Genomic DNA, 18,937 nt, shown 5'->3' with positions numbered 1-18,937 from the left:
TTGAGTTCGGCCCCCTCCCCGGGCGCCCAATCTCACCCTCCAGCCACTGTGTAAGTTAAAACAAGTCGGCTTCTTTAGAATTGCACTTCGGAAAAACACATCTAGGGTTGATTTTGCTGCCCTGCGTTTTGCACATTCTTCATAAAACCTGCAGGAGCATTTCCTACCATCCTCACAAAGGGAGGGTTCCGAGCGCGAAGCGGAGGGGAGGGGATGAGCAAACGTGCTGGGGCTGGTGGCTGTGCCCGCGCGGCACTGCGCCCAGCGCGCTCTGGCACCCACGCCCAGCCGCCGGTCCCTCACACACCGGCAAGTTGTAAAAGTTATCGTGGGTCCCAAGCGCCTTCCCCTCCTCCGGAGCTCCTTCCAGCGCTCCATTCATCCCCCGCGTCCTTTCCACTCGGTCCCCCCAAGCTGGTCCCCAACTCCCTAGAGCCTCCCGCTAGCCAACTGCTCACCTTCGCTCGGAAGCCGCAAGAGGGACCGAATTTAACCAGCTCCCCAACACGCACTCACACCCTCCCACCTGGAACTCGCCTCAGAAACTTGGGGCCAAGTTTAGGGGACGATTTGGGAGCACAGCAGGGGCCAGGTTGGACTGGGGCTTTTCTCTCCTGCCCGCACTCCTCAGCGCCCCCCTCCACCTCACGCCACTGGACTGGAGAAAAACACGGCCCCGGGTGGTCCCAGTGGCGCTCGGGCGCCGGGGTCATTTCTTACCAAGTCTAGAATAAAAAGGAAAGGAGGGTGGAAACTTCTTACCATCTCGGCATGCTGGTTGTCAAGTGCAGCCCCCGCCTCTTGGTCTCCTCTTAGCGGCCGCGCCTGGACCAGCCCCTCGGCCGCCTCTCGCTCCTTCTGTCTCGGCCTTTCTTTCCCTCCCCCTCCCGATTTCCTCCCGGCCGCCGCTCTCGCCGCCTCCGCCACTCCCCGCCCGCCGCCCGCGCGCGCCCTCGCCGCGGCCCCTCTGCGCTCAGGTGACTGATTTACACACGCGCCCAGGGTCGCGCTCGCTCCCCAAGTCCGAGCCTGTTGAGTTCCCTCGGCTCCTCCTTGGGCCGAAAAAAAAAAAAAAAAAAAAGGAACGGACTGTCCCGGGAGGGGGCTGCTCGTGGGAGGAGGGGTGGGGGAGAGCAGCGGGCGAGGTGACCTAGGGCGGCTCTGCAAACCCCACAAGTTTTTCCTCTGCAAAATTGTGGTGACTACAATGTTGCCTTTTTTTTTTTTTTTTGCGAAGTATAAGGTTCGTTTTGTTGTTGTTTGTCCTCAGCTTTCTGGGGGTTTCCTGAAGGAGATGTATATTTCTCCCTCCCACCCAACCCTGTTCCTTTTTATTTTTTTGGCTTTTTCCGGAGATGGATAAACAACTTTGGCGCCCCCCGGGGGGTGCGGGCGTGGAGGTAGAGGTGGCAGCTAGCTCCCAGCTGTCAAAAGGGGGAGGAGGGAGGAGACCAGGCAAGGCTCCGAAACGCCGAGGAAAGGGCGCGAACTTTATTCCGACTGCAGCAAACCGCGGCGGCTCTTTCTTTTTCGGGCACTCTCCGGTCTTACTCCCCTTTGACCAGTTCCTTCTGCCCAACCGCCGCCGCACCCCCGCCTCCCCTCTCCCTTCCCCTACGGCGTCCCGGCTGCCGCTGCCCCAGCTCCCGTTGTCCCTCTCTGTCCAGGTCCTCCACGCGCCTTTTAGGGAGAAGGCGAGGGAAGCGGAGGAAAACAGGGTACAGAAACTCGGGACAAGAACGTGCCGAGATAAGAGGCCAAAAGTTGCGCGCAGCTGGGGGAAAAAGTTTCTGGTGGCGGCGTGTTTTGTGCCGGCCCAGACGTCGGCTTGCGGCTAGGGCTTCCTTCCCCTTCCCGTGGTCTGGGCCGCGGGCCTCAGGCTGGCGCTGGCTCGGGAGAGGAAGGAGGCTACTGTGTTCACGGGCGCCCGCCAGTGAAGACCGGTCACATCGGTGGGTGACACTCTGCCGACCCGAGTCGCCCTGCCCCGGAGACGCAGAAACAGGCTGAGCGCGCACACGCCTGCAGCTGAAGGACATTTCTTAAATGCAGGCAAAACACACTCCCCGGCTGCAAGATTGGGGTGGGGGGAGTTAATCTTCATCATCTTTCTAATGTACACTGTGTGCCAAAAACATCTCCGCGTTGTGCAGATTTATCATGGCTAGAGCAAACTTTCTGCTTATCTGACATGGGAGGAAGACACAGGTTTCAAGCATACTCCCTTAGCACTAAGAAATCTGAATCGTGGAAGACTTGCTTGGCTAAACAACAGGTTTGATTACTGATTCCTACTGAAAAAAAATCATCCTTCTTTTCTCTCTTTCCCAAGTAGAGGGAGAGAGAGACTGCATAATTGCATTCAGAGGTCAGAATTAAAATCCTTTGGAGATAAGTAGCCTTGGAATTGCGGAGTTTTCTTTGATGCACAGTCAGGTCTTGGGTTTAATATAAATTTTCACAATTTAAAAAAATGTTTTGCAGGAGCCATGGTTGAGTAGGTCCTAAATAGCCACAGCTGGGCTGAAAATGTGATTAAGCTTATTCACGTGGATCCAGCATTTTTTTTTTTTTTTAAGGGCAGGTCACAGCACCTGCAGTTTTGTGTACTGATTGGGTCTTAATTCTTGACCTGTTCTATGTTCTAGCCTTTTTCAAGGTAGAATTCAAGTCACTTCTGCATTTGTAAATTCCATACATCGTTTTGTTCTGGAACGATTTAGTAAACATTTCTCCCATATTATAGTAAATGCCTTAGAGTTCTTGGCACATGGATCATCTCTTAAGTTTTCATTGAAAGACAAGACTACTTCTCTCACTATAGCATAAATTATAGATAAGATATCTAACCACTATCCATATATATTTAAATACATGTTATCTAAGAAAACTCATCTTTAAAACATTTGATTAAGGTGTAGAACATGTTCCTGTTTTCTCTAAACATAACTGTAACATCATCCTATAGTTTGTAGAAACTGATTACACAAGGGATAATGATGACCAAATGTGCAATCTGAGCAACTGAGGATCATCACAAGAATTCTCCAGACACAAGCCAAGTTCTGATGTGTTTTCCTGTATAGTGGAAAGATGAGAAAACTAGTTGTTAATTTCAGAGTCATTACCCACAGAAAACCATTCACACACTTACCGCTTTGGACAAGTGACAGGCCAGCAATTGCCAAACAATTGTATTCACACAGTGCATTTTTGGCTGTGCACCTATACTGGCCAACATGCAGAAGTTACTCTACATCAAGCAACCTATAATTTACATTCCCCTGATTGGTTCCAGATCTGTCTATTTTGATGTTAGCATACAAACAATTTACATGAGGCAAGATGTGTCTATTTGGGAGTCCCTGTACCTTTTAGATGGTTATCATTACAAAGATGGGGAATGTATTGGGCTGAAGAGCAGCTCTTGGAGAAAGTGGAAGAATTTACAGAAAGAAGCAGAGCCTAGTGTACAAGAACTCCACAGCCTTATTTCCTCCTGTGGGTTTGCATGACAGTTGGTCTAAAACTGAAGTCCTTACTGTGTTCTGCAAGACCCAATTCTTGATACCTGCCTCACTCTTTCAACTGTTTTATTCCATTTGTTCATTCCTCTGATGGGCCACAGTCAAGTCCCATGACTGTTCTTTCTATTCCTCTAACTTACTGAGCTCCTTTCTGCTCTTTGCCCCTGTTCTTCTCTACCTGGAATGGACTTCCACATTTTCCAATGATTCCTTCTTAGCATTCACATCTCAGCTCTAATTTCCCTTCTGCAAACTTTAAAGTGAGTAGCTTATTGTTCACCAGCCAAAATACCCCTTACATTTTTCCCATTATTTATTTTCTTTATACCCCTTATAATTATATGAAAATGTCTTATCTGTTTATATGCTCGTTATTTTTCTTCAACTAAAGCGTAAGCTCCAGTAGGACAAGGACTGTATCCACCTTTCCACCTTATTGAGCCTAGATAGTGCCAGACAAAAAATAAACTCTTCTAAATATTTTAATATATGAAGAAATGTCAAAATCATTACACTGATACATTCTTTGTCCTAAGAATATGTGGGGGTCGGGGGCAGGAGTCTGTTATTTTGGTGGATATAGCAAACACTATTGGCTTCCTATACTAGTGATCCTCAAAGTATGATCTGGGGACTTCAGAGGGTCCCCAAGACCCTTTTATGAGGACGGTGAGATAGAAACTATTTTTATTATTCTAATACCAAGAAATTATTTACCTTTCTCTTATTCTCTCATGTGTGTACACTAGTTTTCCAAAACAAAGGTGATGTGGTATCAAAACGACTGAAAAGCAGCAGCAGGTATGGGATTCCACCTGTCTCTTATTCCATCAGAGGTTGAAGAGAGATGCCACAAAAATGTGAGTCAATGCCATTCTTCTCACTGAATGTATTTGTTTTGCAATATATGCATTTTTCACTTAAAAATAAGTGTATTTTTTTTCCTTTTCCTGCTCTAACAACTTAACTACAAACAGTGGATTAAACCACAAATTTGTTATAATTCTGTAGATCCAAAGTAAAAAATAGACTCTACTAAGCTAAAATCAAGGTACTTGCAGGCCTGTGTCCCGTTTGGAGACTTGGGGGAGAATCTATTTCCTTTCCTCTTATAAATTTTATAACTTTTGGAGTCTGTCCTCATTCCTTGGTTCAGGGCCCCTTTTCATCTCATGTGCATCAGGCTCCATCACTGTGGCCTTGTGCCTGCCTCTTTACTTATTTATTTATTTTTATTTATTTTATTTTTTTTGCGGTACTAGGGATCGAACTCAGGGCCTTGTGCTTGCAAGGCAAGTACTCTACCAGCTGAGCTATCTCCCCAGCCCTGCCTCTTTTAAATATAACTAACTACCCTGTGGTTACAGTGGACCTGTCTAGATAAGCCAGGATAATTTGCCCACCTCCTTGTTTTAAGAATTAGAATATTGACTATTGTTATTAGAGGCTTATTATTCTGCCTACCACAGAATAGTAACAACTAATGGGTTTAACATTATTTTAAATAAATTAATAACTTTTTTAAAATTCAGAATTAAGAAAATTAATACAATAAATATCAACAGCAGCTATTGCCCACACAAACAAAAGCTCTTTACTCTCCTCAAAAAATTTTTAGAGGTTGAAAAAAAGTTTAAGAGGTCATGAGACAAAACAGTTTGAAAATGGCTGGCCTGCACAATAGCTTCTGTCCCTTCAGTGCCTTGGATTTAAACTCCAGTGTTTGAAATTGATCCTGGTGGCCCTCTTCCCCTGGACTGTGATTGGCTGAAGGAACACGTTACTTAGTTCCAGCGAGTGAAGGATGAGGGGAAGTCATTGGAAGGGTTTCTGGGAAAGATTGTTTTACTCATTAAAACTAAAAAAAGGGTTGACAAGAAATAAATTGTCCCTTTTCTGCTCTGGATATTAATGTGTGAGAATGTGCTACCTAAAACAGCTCCACTCATCCTGCCTTCAGGAGGGAACCCACACAGTAGGGATGATAGAGTGGAGAGGTGAGAAAGCACCTGAGCTAGCTCTTATTTATTTGTTTGATAATTTATTTTGGGTGCTGGGATTGAACCCATGTCCTCCCACATGCTAAGCACATCTTGATTGCTGAGCTACATTTCCAGCCCAGCACCTGAGCACTTGATGTTATTGATTTACTGAATTAACTAACCTCAGATTGCTTGGAACTTGTTTTTATGTGATATATTTAATCCCCTCATCATGTTGAGGTTTCATGTCCATCACTTGCTGCTTAAAGCCTCCTACAGTTATGGGGGGAAAGACATATCATTTGGAGTTTCCATGAAAAAAAAATTCCCTCCTGTAACTTCCTATGAAATTTAGATTTTTTTTCCACATTCTGAGAAAAATCTGTCAATAAATCAGTATATGGGAGGGCTGAGGATATGATTTAGTGGTAGAGTGCTTGCCTAACATGTACAAAGCCCCGAGTTCAATCCCCAGTACTGCAGGAGAAGAAAAAAACAAAAGAAAAAAATCAATAAATGGGGAAAAGTGTCAGAATGTCAGAATTCTCTTGTGAGAATTAATTAAAACTTAACTATCAACATAGAGACATTATTTTTTAGAATGAACCCAGGATAAAGAAATGCTGACACAGGGAGTTGAAAGTTAAGGGTGACATTTCCAGAAGTAATTACTGTCTGATCAGTTAATTTTGTTTGTGACCACGTGATAAATCTGTGCTCCCAGCCCTGTCTACTGCTACTGATGAGTCATTCTTGCAAATTAAGTAAGTGTAAATTTATTTGCATAATATATTCTTTATAAATCCTATGAGTTGTGTTCCAAGAAATAACATGTTTTGGAAACAGAAGAAGTCTTTAAATTGACAATTTCAACACATGCTTTTGTATCGTGCTGTTAACCTTACTAAGAGATCCTGAATGTTACATGATTCACACTACTTGCTATATTCACAATAGACCATAGTTCTTTGTAAATACAAAGAACAGGAAATATAAATGTTGTAGGAAAAAATCTGGACTTAAAGCAACTAAATTTCAATGTCAAGTCCAAAATCAGGGCAAGGAAAATATTTTCATCATTAAATAAGAAGATAGATTTATATTCAGCAACATATACACTAATGTTCAACCTGGGGATGATTTCAGAGTCATTCTAAACAATTTGACCAATGTCCACACAAAATTAATTTTTTTTTCTAATGTGGAGCCTTTATTATGAAACCAGGATGAAGACTGTCAGAGCTACTGATGTTTTGTAAGTTTTAAAATTTCATTTAAACCAAGATAATTTTTAAATATTAAATATTTGTGTTTGATCTTAATGTTATATTAATGTTACCTGTTTTTAAAATGTTTTCTATTAAATGTATTTATTAAATAAAGACATTTAATAACCCCAGAGTTAATTTTTACATTATTAAAATATGTATCTTGTCATAATATTGGTTCATATACTAATAAACCACACTTTGAATATTATTTTTATTTTAGTATAACCTTCTCCTATGGATGGAATATGGATTATCTCCCAAAACTCATGTTGAGGCTTTATTCCTTAATGCAACTGCATTTAGAGGTATTGGGACCTTTAAGGGATAATTTGGTCATGGGACTTCATCCTTACAAAGCAACTAAGGTAGTTCCCGTGAGAATGTGAACCCTTTAACATGAGCCTCTTTTACATGTGCCCACTTGCCTTCCACTTTTTTTCCAGCATATTATGACACAGGATGAGACCCTTGACAGATGTGGCCACCTGACCTTGAATTTCCCACACTTCAGAACCATAAGTCAAAATAAAATTCCTTTCTTTATAAATAACCAAATCTCAGGTTTTCTATTATAGCAACAGAAAACAGAGGAAGAAACCTTATCACAGAAAAATGATTCAATATTTATCATTATCATTATAATCACTCATTTTTTAAAAAAAATATCTGTGTGAAATGTCATGGAAAAAAATCTATTAGTTGGAGAATTCTCAGGAATTCCAGTTTCTCATTTTCAAAAGCAAAGCTAGATATCTGCTGGAAATTTGAAAATATTAGATCTATGTTTGTCATATCAAAGTATTTTTTAAAAATTTTTTTACCTTAACATATGTATTTTTTTGCAGTGCTGGGATCAAACCCTGGCGCTCCCATATGCAAGACAAGTGCTCTACCACTGTGCGCTACATCCCCAATCCAACATTTTTTTTTAAGTCTGCCTTATTTATAGTTACCCATTAATAATTTCTTAGATAAATACAGTAATATTTACCCCAATCCCATTCTCTTTGATGCAGATGCATTTGATATTATTGGTCTTTCAAAAACATCGGCCTCAAAAACTAGTCACTGTTGTACACACCAGTAATTCCAGTGACTCAGGAGGCTGAGGCAGGAGCATCTCAAGTTCAGGACCACAACTTAGACCCTGTCTCAAAATAAAACAACGGATGCGAAGCCTAGTGGTAAAACACCCCTGGGTTCAACTCCCAGTACTGCAAACCAACCAACCAACCACTGATCTCTGGTGGTTCTTTCATACTTTCCTATGTTGACACTTTCCTTTCCCCCGTGGGGTCCCCTCACAACCCTTCATACTCATTTCTTTCACTCAAAGTACCAGAGTAACCCAAATAGTTAAACCTCAGGTTTATTTTTTCTTTTCTTTTTTTTTTTTTTAGTTGTGTTGGACCTTTCTTGTTTTTTGTTTTTTTCGTTTTTATTTACATACGGTGCTGAGAATTGAACCCAGTGCCTCACACATGCTAGGCAAGCGCTCTACCACTGAGCCACAACCCCAGTCCCTCAGTTTTTTTTTAAATATGTTCTTCTTCAGTGCCGGGCCACCCTAACTGTAAAATGAACTGTCCATTTCCATTTTCCCCAGATTCTAATCCCTTAGCTTATATTGTCTAAATGAATCTTGCTAATTGAATGTTCAACAAATAGCTCTTTTTATTCTACTTAACCTGACACTGAAACCATCAATAACCATTCCAAATTTCTTTTCTCAACTTTCCTTTTTCCATCTTTACTGTTCAGTCATTCACTCAAAGGCAAACCTTGTACTCAACTTTGAATCATCTTTTCACTAAATCTCACAGAAGTTCCTTCAATTAATTCCTCACATCTACTCACACTTTATTCATATGACCACTATTCTTTCAGGTTAACTATTACAACAGTGTTTCAGTTATAATCGTAATAGCCACCTTCTACCCATATTCTAATTCATTTGCTGCCAGATTTTACTTCTTTAAAATTTAATTTTATTATATGTCCCTCCTCTGCTTAATAAGCAGGTAAATAATTTTCAATCTTGCCTTGTTTTCTACCACATCAAGGTTAATTGTAATGTCTGCTTTCCAGTGCTCACCTTTTTTCATCTCCCACACCTAGTGCTGTGCCTGGTACTTAACAGTTGTTCATTAAGTTTATGTTGAAGGAATGAATGACTCACTCTATTACACAAAGTTTCCCCCATCCCAGCATGAACCCACTGCTCTAATTCAATAGGCTTTCTTGCAAACATACATAATCACTTTTACATTTTTCTCTTGAGTCTGGATGCACTTCTTCCTCTTTATCTGTTCTTATCTGTGCCAACATGTACACAGTACCTACTTCCAAAGGTGAGTTAAAGCCACTCACAGAATGAGGCACAACCACAGTACCACACTTAAAATTATAGGTAAATTTTACTGAATATCTACTACATATCAAGTGCTTTATCATTTTCTTAACATGGATTATTGAATCTTTCCAACAAACTGTAGAATTAGGCATTATCATCACTATTATAAGGATAGGAAAGGGATTCTGAAACTTTATCTTACCTAAGGACACCTAGTATGTAAGTGTTAAAGCAGGTGTCCTTTCCCAATCTATCCTCCATCCCACCTTTCAAGGATCTAACCAGATTTCCCATCCTTCGTGGGGCCTTCCTTCATTTCTGTGGTTCTTTTTCTCCTCTGAGCTCCTACCATATTTATAGCCTGGATCCTTGATTCATCACCTGAACACACTCTGTGATTATTTTGTGTGTGTCAGTCTTTTCTCTGTAATGAGAAAGTGAGCTCTCTGAGGACGGAGGCCCCATGGATGGCACATTTCTCAACTCCCCGCCATCCCTGATATAATTGCAGACACATAAACAAAGAAAAGGATTAATGAAATAGTTTATGAAAACACTTTTGCTCTTAAGCATGAAATAATTTCACGTAAAAAGCATCTGTGTAGGAACTAAAGTCCCTTCATCACAGATTCCAAGGTTATTTATTCTTATATAGTGATTCCAGTTTACCTGGTCATCTGCAACTAAAGCCAGGTGTCTGTCTCAGTTGCATTCTGCTTTGATATGTTAACTTATTGCTTCAGCCATGTAGTTGTCTTTGCTCCTCAAGTAGAAAGGGACTTTGTGAAAGTCCTATTTCATCTGAGTTATGTGTATGATTGCAATATAATTGGGTCAAATAAAGCCTCTGATGTACTGGGGTTGTGGTTCAGTGGTAGAGAGCTTGCCTAGCACATGTGAGGCACTGGGTTCGATCCTCAGCACCACATTAAATAAAGAAAGAAAGAAAGAAGTAAAGGTATTGTGTCCATCTACAACTGAAAATATTTTTTAAAAAATTCAAAATAGGGGCTGGGGAGATAACTCAGTCGATAGAGTGCTTGCCTTACAAGCACAAGGCCCTGGGTTTGATCCCTAGCATCAAAAAAAAAAAAAATTTTTTTTTCAAAATAAAGCCACCCTTGTGTATTTTTTTCATCTTCTGTATTATCTCAGACCAAGTCACCTCTTCTACCCAAAAAGTATGTATCACATTTATGTTGCATATGCTTCATGCTCAGGCTGATGGTTGTTGTGGTTTACGTGTGAGGTGTTCCTCAGAAGCTCATGTGTAAGACAATACAATAATGTTCAGAGGTGAAACAATAGGTTACAAGAGCTGTCATCTAATTTGTGGAGTAATTCACTGGTATGGATTTAACTGGGTGGTAACTGTAGACAGATAGGGTGTGACTAGAGGAAGCAGGTCACCAGGGATGTGCCATTGCGGTTTGTATTTTGTCTCTGGTGAGTAGAGCTCTCTCTCTGCTTCTTGGCTAGAGTCTCCAGAGATGCTTCCCTCCTCCATGCCCTTTGCTATGATTTTGTGCCTCACCTCCAGCCCAGAGCTACAGAGTTGGCCAACCATGGACTGAACCTCAAACCCTGTGCCAAAATAAACTTTTCAACCTCTTAAGTTCTTGTCAGGTCTTTTGGTCACCGTGACGAAAAACTGACTGAAAGAGTGATGTAGCTTAGTGGTAGGGTATTTGCTTAGTGTACACCAGGCCCTGGGTTTGTTCCCCAACTGCAAAAAGAAGAAAAAAAAAAAAAACCATAATTCATGGTCTATACATATATATATCTACAACTCTTGCCCTGAAAATGTTTAGAAAGTGTATTTGATGAGTAAATCCTAAAGCTCTCACTCTTATCCGTAGCTTATGACTAAATTATCATTTGCATTACCTTCTAGTTTGCCTATGGTAGCATAGGCATTTACTATTTTGCTGAATTTATGCTCTTCATTTTTAGGAACCATGACTCATTTTTTCTAAAAATTTCAGGGGTCTCATTCATTATGCTGATATGTCCCCAAATTACCGAACTTAAACACTTTAAAACAAAGTTTGCATTGTAACCAAACAAACCTCAAAGGAAGAAATCTATACAAGTCCATCAGTCAAGTATGAGACTGATGGCCACTTTGATAAAGCCAATGAAGTTAGAATGCTGTAGGGCTTTAGGCAAACTATAAAAAAAGCTGAAGGTTGAATTTAAAATGCATTTTGCCTAGGGAGGATCCCATTTACCTAGTCTAAGCTACTAGATGATGGGGGGACCAAAAAATAGGAGCTAACACTTACCAAATACATGCATGCTTGCCTTGTAAGCACAAGGCCCTGGGTTCGATCCCCAGCACCCAAAAAAAACAAAAAACAAAAAAACATGCAAAACACTTTACACAAAGTATCTCATTTTATTTTCTCAATAACCCATGAGGTAGTTATTATTTCCATTTTATAGATGAAAAAATTAGAGCTGAGAGAATTTAAATACCTTTACAAAGCCCACAAAGCACAAACATAGATAACCTAAAATTATAGCACAAGTTACCAATTCTTATGTCAATTCTTTGCCCTTTAATGGTCAAATGAGCTGGTCGACCATATGGTCTCATGCCCTCTGACTCATATTACCAAAGACTTTAGGGAAGCCCCAGTCACTTGGTTATAGAGCATTATACACCTAACCAGCAGATAGGCCTGAGCATTTGTTTGACTTTCTATCTACTTTACATGAATTAACTGCACTGTGTGATTTTCTAGATGTAGCTTTATATGATAGTATTATATTTTATTTTCTAGATTTATGCAAGAGAAATCTTGAATTTATCCACATTTTAGAAGTAGTTTAAAACTTTTCCCCACCAAAGATTTTAGTACAACAAGCATTGACAGTGTTATTATTTATGATTTTTTTTTTTTTGAAAAGTTCCTTTTGGCATGGCAGGCAAAAGAAATCTGGAGGCTTTGTGTGATTGCTGTTCACACTTGGTAATGAGTAAATTCTGTTGGCTCCTTTGGAGAAGTCAGAAGGGAGTCACTGGTTTACTAGAGATGTGGCTTGAAAACACCAAGCCAGCTCATCAGTGCTGCTGATCTCGTGCCCTTCCTCTGGCAAACCATGTGTCGGATGTGGTAGGAAAAAAAAATCTCCCTTTCAGCAGCAGAATGTGTGCAAGCTACACCCTGAATTATCCCATGATGACCTTGCAAATGCAACACATGCCCTTGTGACCACAAAGCCCCACAACTGTAATTTCCTCTGCTTTTCATCAGACTCTTCTGCCAGCAGCAGGCATAGAAAGCATGCTAGGGTACAGTGGCTCCCTAACAACCTGGACACCTGCCCTCCATCCTTTAATACCTGCATGTAAAAGATTGTCCAGTAGGAAGTTGACCCCACTGGTTATGCAAACTCTGAATTCAACTTCCTGAGTGAACTATGAAGCCAGCAGACATTTGGGGGACATTATCTAATGCACTTGCTGAAGTCATTCCAAAGATCTTTATTAGGCAATTTCTTAGAGCACTCTATGGGTTGAAGAGGCATTTCCCTCAGTGACATCATTGAGACTGTTTCATTTATGTAACATATATATTTAACACTTACTAGATACCAGGTACTGCTCTGGGTGCTGGAGATAAAACCCTGACTAAGGTAGACAAGGCCAACATTGACCCTGAACTTACTATCTCAGAGACAGCCAATTAATAAGTTAACAAATTAGATAAATGCTTTAATGAATTTAAAATAGGTTCAGTGATGCCGTTGGTGTCAGATAACTGTGGAGAAAAGATTCTATAGTCATGTGTCGCTTAATGAAGGGGACAAGTTCTGAGAAATGTTCTACAAAAACAGAAGACACCAAGATACCAATAGTTCAAGATGAGATCAGATTCACCAAATAGAGAGTCCTCTGTTGAATTGTGGTGACTAATGTCATCTTTGGTACATGTGGGAATCTTCAGTGATTACCCTTCTTGTAAGATATACCTGAAGGCCAGAATTTCATCATTGTTATTTCTAATACCCAGTTCTATAGTTTGAGCACCATATCACCTTCCTTTTATTACTGGTGTCATTCTAAATTTTAGCATTTTCTAAGAATGCAAATGACAATGTGTTTTTTAAAAACTTTGTGCTGGCTTATCATTTTGTTTGCTTTGCACTCAGAGTAAGAGATGGACATGCAGGACATACAAAGTAGTTCGACATTTAAAATAAATATACCAAAACCCTGTTAAGTATTTGCTAACCACATGTTTTCTAAACCATATTCAGAAATGCTCACTCAAAGTGCTAGGACATCATTGGTCCTTATTCTGACTCTCTGAATGGCTTTCTGGAAGCCTCCCTCTATGCCTTCATCCTCCCAGAGCTAATGGGTATCCCCTCCAAGGAACGCTGTGTGGCCTCATCAGCAAAAAGACGACATACCTGTGGTTTGGTACAGGGTGAACTGGGCCAGGAATCTGGGGAACAAGGCTTTATTCCCATCATTGCCAGTCACTCTGGGATCTTGAGCTAATCAAATCCTCTCTGTGCTTTAATTTATACCCATGCAAAATGGAAAACATAATACTGTAACAGTGCTCTGAACACGCGCAGCCAAATAAGATGGGAACAAAATGTTTAGGGTATTTGATTTGCTTTAAGCTCAAAGACATGACCTGGAAATTTCTGGTCACAGAGACTAGGAACTCTTAAGGGAGCCTAACATTAAATAGGATAGGAAGATTTTAATCCTAGACTATTTTGGATATTAGCATTTTGATCTGGCCATTCTCTCTCTTCCTTTGGAGAGTTGTGATGAAAAGTGATGAGAAAACTAATCGAAGACTAGATTGCATGAATACCCCATGCAAAGAGGCTTAACATTGACCTATCCATGTCTACAATATCATTTTAAAATGTAACAATCTGCTTTTGCTTAGTCTCTCTTTTAACTAGCTGGGCCCCAGAATGAAAGCTTCCATTTCGAGAAAGTTTATCAAATCCTGACTTTAATCAGGTCATCCTTCTCCCCACTGAGGAGCAATTATAATGTGGTTGTTTAAAGTGTATTAGGAAGATAAGCAGAGTGAGGTGGGGCAAGAGAAGTGCCATCAGTAAAACCTAAATAAAAACGTGTAGCAAGTCCAGAGAAATGAAATTGTTCTTGTGGCTGAGAAAAAGTACAGAGTGGTATTTTAGATGGGCTTGGAAAGATTCCAACTGAGAACACAATTCCAGGTAGAGTAAAATGGTATGCAAAGAAAAGGTCCAGGAAGCAAGAAATATTTGTGTTGGGAGAAAGACAAATAGTATATGGTAAGAACAGTTGCTTTCAAACATGGCTGCACTACAGAATTAACTGGAGAGATTTACTAAAAACACAAACATGGGTTTCTGGGCTGCTTCACAGACGTTGTAAGTGAGAATTTTTCAAAGGTGGAGATCTAGATTATGTTGTTATTGTTAATTTCAGTTCTTCAAATGATTCTCATGTTTCACTAGAGTAGGTTTTGCCACAGTCTGAAGAAATGTGCCATATTTGCCTATGCTATAGAATCATGTTTTCAAACTTTATGTTTGAAAATCACCTTAGTGAGTTCCATCACATAGTAATTTATTTTGATTTTAAAGTATTAAAGTGCAGTTGGAGTCTAGGGGCGTAGCTCAGTGTTAAAGCACTTGCCTAGCAGTTGTGAGGCTCAGGGTTCAGTGCTCAGCACCTCAAAACAATAAATAAATAAATAAATAAAAATAAATGATGTTATAATCACACTGGATGGACAGTGTGATTATAGCACAACACTGTGAATGTACTTACGCCTTTTTTTAAGTTGCTAAGGCTGACTTTGAACTTGTGATCCTCCTGCCTCAACCTCCCAAGCCACTGGGATTACAGAGTTTTAAAAATCATATTGGGATCCCAATTCACATACACTAGGGTGGTTATAAACAAAGAAACAGATAATAATAAGTGCTGACAAGGACGTGGAGAAATCAGAATCTTATATACTGCTGATGAATGGTGAAGTCACTTGAAAATAGTTTTGCCAGTTTTTCAAAAGGTTAACATAGAATTCATTCTTAGATATATTATACCCAAGAGAATTAAAGAATGTATCCATAAAAAAGCTTATATGAGAATATTCATATCAGCATTATTTCTAATATCCCAAAGTGGGAACAATCCCAATGTCCATCAACTGATGAATAGAAAAATAAAATGTGCTATCTGCATACAATGAAATATTATTCAATAGCCATAGGAAGGAATGGCATTACTGATCCATGGATAAACCTTAAAATTATCATGCTAGGGCTGGGGATATAGCTTGGTTGGTAGAATGCTTGCCTTGCAATCACAAAACCCTGAGTTCAAATCCCCAGCACCACCAAAAAAAAAAATATATATATATATATATATCATGCTAACTGAAAGAAACTACACACAAAAGAGGACATATTATGTGACTATATTTATATGAAATGTCCAAAATAAGCTAATTCAGAGAGACAGAAAGTACATTACTGGTTGCCAGGAGCTGGGGGGAGAGGGGAAGGCAAGTCACTACTAAGGATATGAGATTACTTTGTGTGGGGGTGATGAAAATGTTCTTGAAATTGACAGTGGTGGTGGTTGCACAACATTGTGAATATACTAAAACCCACTGAGTTGGACACTTTAAAGGGATGATTTCTATGGTATGTGAATTTACCTCAATTTAAAACTGGACTAGCCAGGCATGGTGGCACACTTCTATAATCCCAGCGACATTAGAGGCTGAGGCAGGAGAATTGCAGATTCAAAACCAGCCTCAGCAATTTAGTGGACCTAAGTAACTAAGCGAGACCCTATCTCAAAATAAAAAATACGAAAAGAGTTGGGGATGTGACCCAGGGGTTAAGTGTCTTTGGGTTCAATCCCTGGTACCAAAAAAATAAAATAAAAACCATGCTTGGGGCCAGGTGCAGTGGTGCATGCCTATACTTCCAGGTAATGGGGAGGTGAGGCAAAAGAATCACAAGTTCAAAACCATCCTGAACTACTTAACTACATGCGATCTCGAACTAAAGGGTTGAGGATGTAGGTCAGTGGCAAGGCATGGGCTAGGCCCTGGGTTCAATTCCCAGCACAAAAAATAAAGGAAGGGAGGGAGGGAGGGAGGGAGGAAGGAAGGAAGGAAGGAAGGGAGAGAGGGAGGGAGAGAGGAAGGAAGGAAGGAGGGAGGGAGGGAGGGAGGAAGGAAGAGTAGATGGGAATCAGATTATTTGGGCTCAAAGCCTGGCTGGATGACTAACAGAGTGCGGTCAAGTGGTGTGCCACAGGAAAGCTTACTTCTCTGTGCCATAGATTCCTCATCTGAAAAATGTTGACAACAATAATGCCTATCTCGTAGGGTTGTTGTAAGGATTAGTGAATAAATCCAAGAAAACAGTTCAGCACTGTGCACAACACATAGTAAACATTCATAATGATAGCTAGTATTCTTGTTAGATGCTCTTTCAAACAATGTCAAAAGTCTTGAAAGATAATACTGCATGCATTAGGAAGTCATGAGGCAGAAATTTAGGAGAAGGGAAGGGAAAGAAGTTGTAAATAAGAGGAGGTGGTTGGTCAATTAACCTCTTCAAAGTAACATTCTTTTTGGCCTCCTAACCTGCTTTTTTCTTCCTAATAGCACCTGTGATCCCTGACATTTAATGTTTATTTATGTATCTCTCCCCAGGAGGGTGTTACTCTATAGCATTTTGGTGTCGTTCAGTGCTCTTGATGGCACTTCAAAAACAATGCCTGGCCCATAATAGCTGCTCAATATTTGAGTGTTCAGAATGAAATAATGAGAGGAGACAATTGCATGACCAATATTGAATTGATGTGAGCTTAAATTCCTGTTCAAATGTGGTATGGGTTGCTCACCATCAACAATTCCAAAACTAAGCCTAGGAAGCTGGAGCCTCCCCAGTTGATCCAGAGCTTTCCTATGGACTGAAGTATGTCGCCTAAATTCCTAAGTGGGAGCCCTAACTGCCAATGCAATGGTATTTGGTGATGGGGACCTTTGAGCAGTCATTAGGGTTGGGTGAGGTCATGAAGAGGGGACTTCTCAGATGAATTAGTGCCTTTATAAAAGGAAAAGAGACTAGAGTTTATTGTTTCTCCATCATGTGAAGGCACAAGGAGAAGGCAGCTGTCTGCAAGTCCAGGAGCAGGTATTCACCACTAACTGAATCCCCCGTCATCTTTATCCTGGAATTTTCCACCTTCAAAATTATGAAAAATAAATGACTCTTGTTTAAGCCACTCAGTCTGTTTAGTTTTTGTTTTGTTTTGTTAAAGCAGCCCATGCTGAGGAATACAGTGAGGGGTGGACTGGGGTTGAAAATACTTTTTAAATTCCTGCAAGTACTTCCAGATTAAAGGAGGGAGTGATAAAGCTTTTTGTGTTCCTGATTCACACCCCCTGCACCAACCCCAGGGGATGGAAATGCAGGAACCTTCAGATTTTGCCCTCTTGCCTAGGATTGGATCTACTATTTTACATAACAAATATTTTTTCTTTTGCTGTACCTGAGCAGGTTAACTTCTGGCACATGTTACAACCACTGGAAATTCTGATTGTGAGCTGGCGACCTGGTTCCAGATACTATTCGGATTCTTATTTGTCCTGTGACACTAGACAAGTTACATAGGACATTTGAGTCTTGAGGTTGTCACCAGGGAACTTATGATAATAAAACAGTCCACTGCTGTGTGAATTCAGAGTATGTTAAAATATTTTTCCTCCTGTAAGCATAATAGAAAAGCAACTTGTATTAATAATTACTAACTGTCATTTTACTAATAATACCTGCCCAAGTGAGTGGAGAGCAGACACACTTGAACACTGCTGTGAGAAGTGGGAATTGGTCAAGCTGCTAAAGAAGTGATTTGGTTGCATTATAGGAATTATGAATTCATATATCCTTTGAATCTCCAGAATATTTTGAGTGTATTTCCATTTGAGGAAAGTGATCTAGTCATTTATTGTAGCTTTGTTTATAATGGCCAAAGTCAGGAAACAATGCAAATGTCAATTCAATGCTGGTTAAATAAGTTAGGATATGTGGAATATCAGAAAATACTATGTAACACTAAAAAATAATGAAAAATCTCTACTGAAATTGAGTAAGATATAGTAAAGAAAAGAAGCAAAGTAAAAAACAGCATATAGAGTATACTGCCTTTTGTGTATTGGCATATACATGGGTAAAATATCTCTAAGAGAACACAGAGGAAATTGATACCTCTAATTGTCAGAGAGTGAGAAATGAGTGAGAGCAAGACTCTTGACTGGATACATCCCTTTGTAGCTTTTGAGTTTCAAAACCTGGCATGAATAACCTATTCTGAAAAGTTTAAATCATAAATAAATTACATGGTCATCATAATTCTGAAGACTTGTTTCCAGAGGACCTATAAATAAAATACAGTGTTTTAATGTATGAACAGTGCTCAATTACAGAAATAAAAATAAATTTAGTCTACATACAGAGCACATCTAACTTGCCATATGATTAATGACTTATTTTCTTAAGTAGTATCATATTATTTTAGAATCCATTATTTTTGTTAGAAAATGTTCTTTAGGGGCTGGAGATGTGGCTCTATTGTGGAATGCTTGCCTAGCATGCTCAAGGCCCTGAGTTCAATCCCCAGCACCACCAAAAAAGGGAAAAAAAATTCTTTAAAAGTTTAAAGAAGGGCTGGGGTTGTGGCTCAGAGATAGAGCACTTGCCTGGAATGTGGGAGGCACTGGGTTCAATTCTCAGCACCACATTTAAATTAAT

General features: G+C 40.1%; 1 protein-coding gene across 1 annotated transcript in view; it reads right to left on the bottom strand.

Annotated features, from left to right (window-relative positions):
• Positions 1 to 861, bottom strand: part of Bnc2 (basonuclin 2) — a 403,502-nt gene extending 402,641 nt beyond the window's left edge. Inside the window, exon 1 of the mRNA XM_047523680.1 lies at positions 763 to 861. Within this exon, the coding sequence (XP_047379636.1) occupies positions 763 to 765 (3 nt within the window). The 5' untranslated portion in view covers positions 766 to 861. The remainder of the gene's footprint in view (positions 1 to 762) is intronic.
• Between the last annotated feature and the right edge of the window lie 18,076 nt (positions 862 to 18,937).

This window comes from Sciurus carolinensis, chromosome 14 (assembly GCF_902686445.1).
Source record: "Sciurus carolinensis chromosome 14, mSciCar1.2, whole genome shotgun sequence".
Lineage (NCBI taxonomy): Eukaryota > Metazoa > Chordata > Mammalia > Rodentia > Sciuridae > Sciurus > Sciurus carolinensis.
The sequence above is the reverse complement of the archived record's forward strand: the minus strand, read 5'-3'. Positions and strand labels throughout refer to the sequence as shown.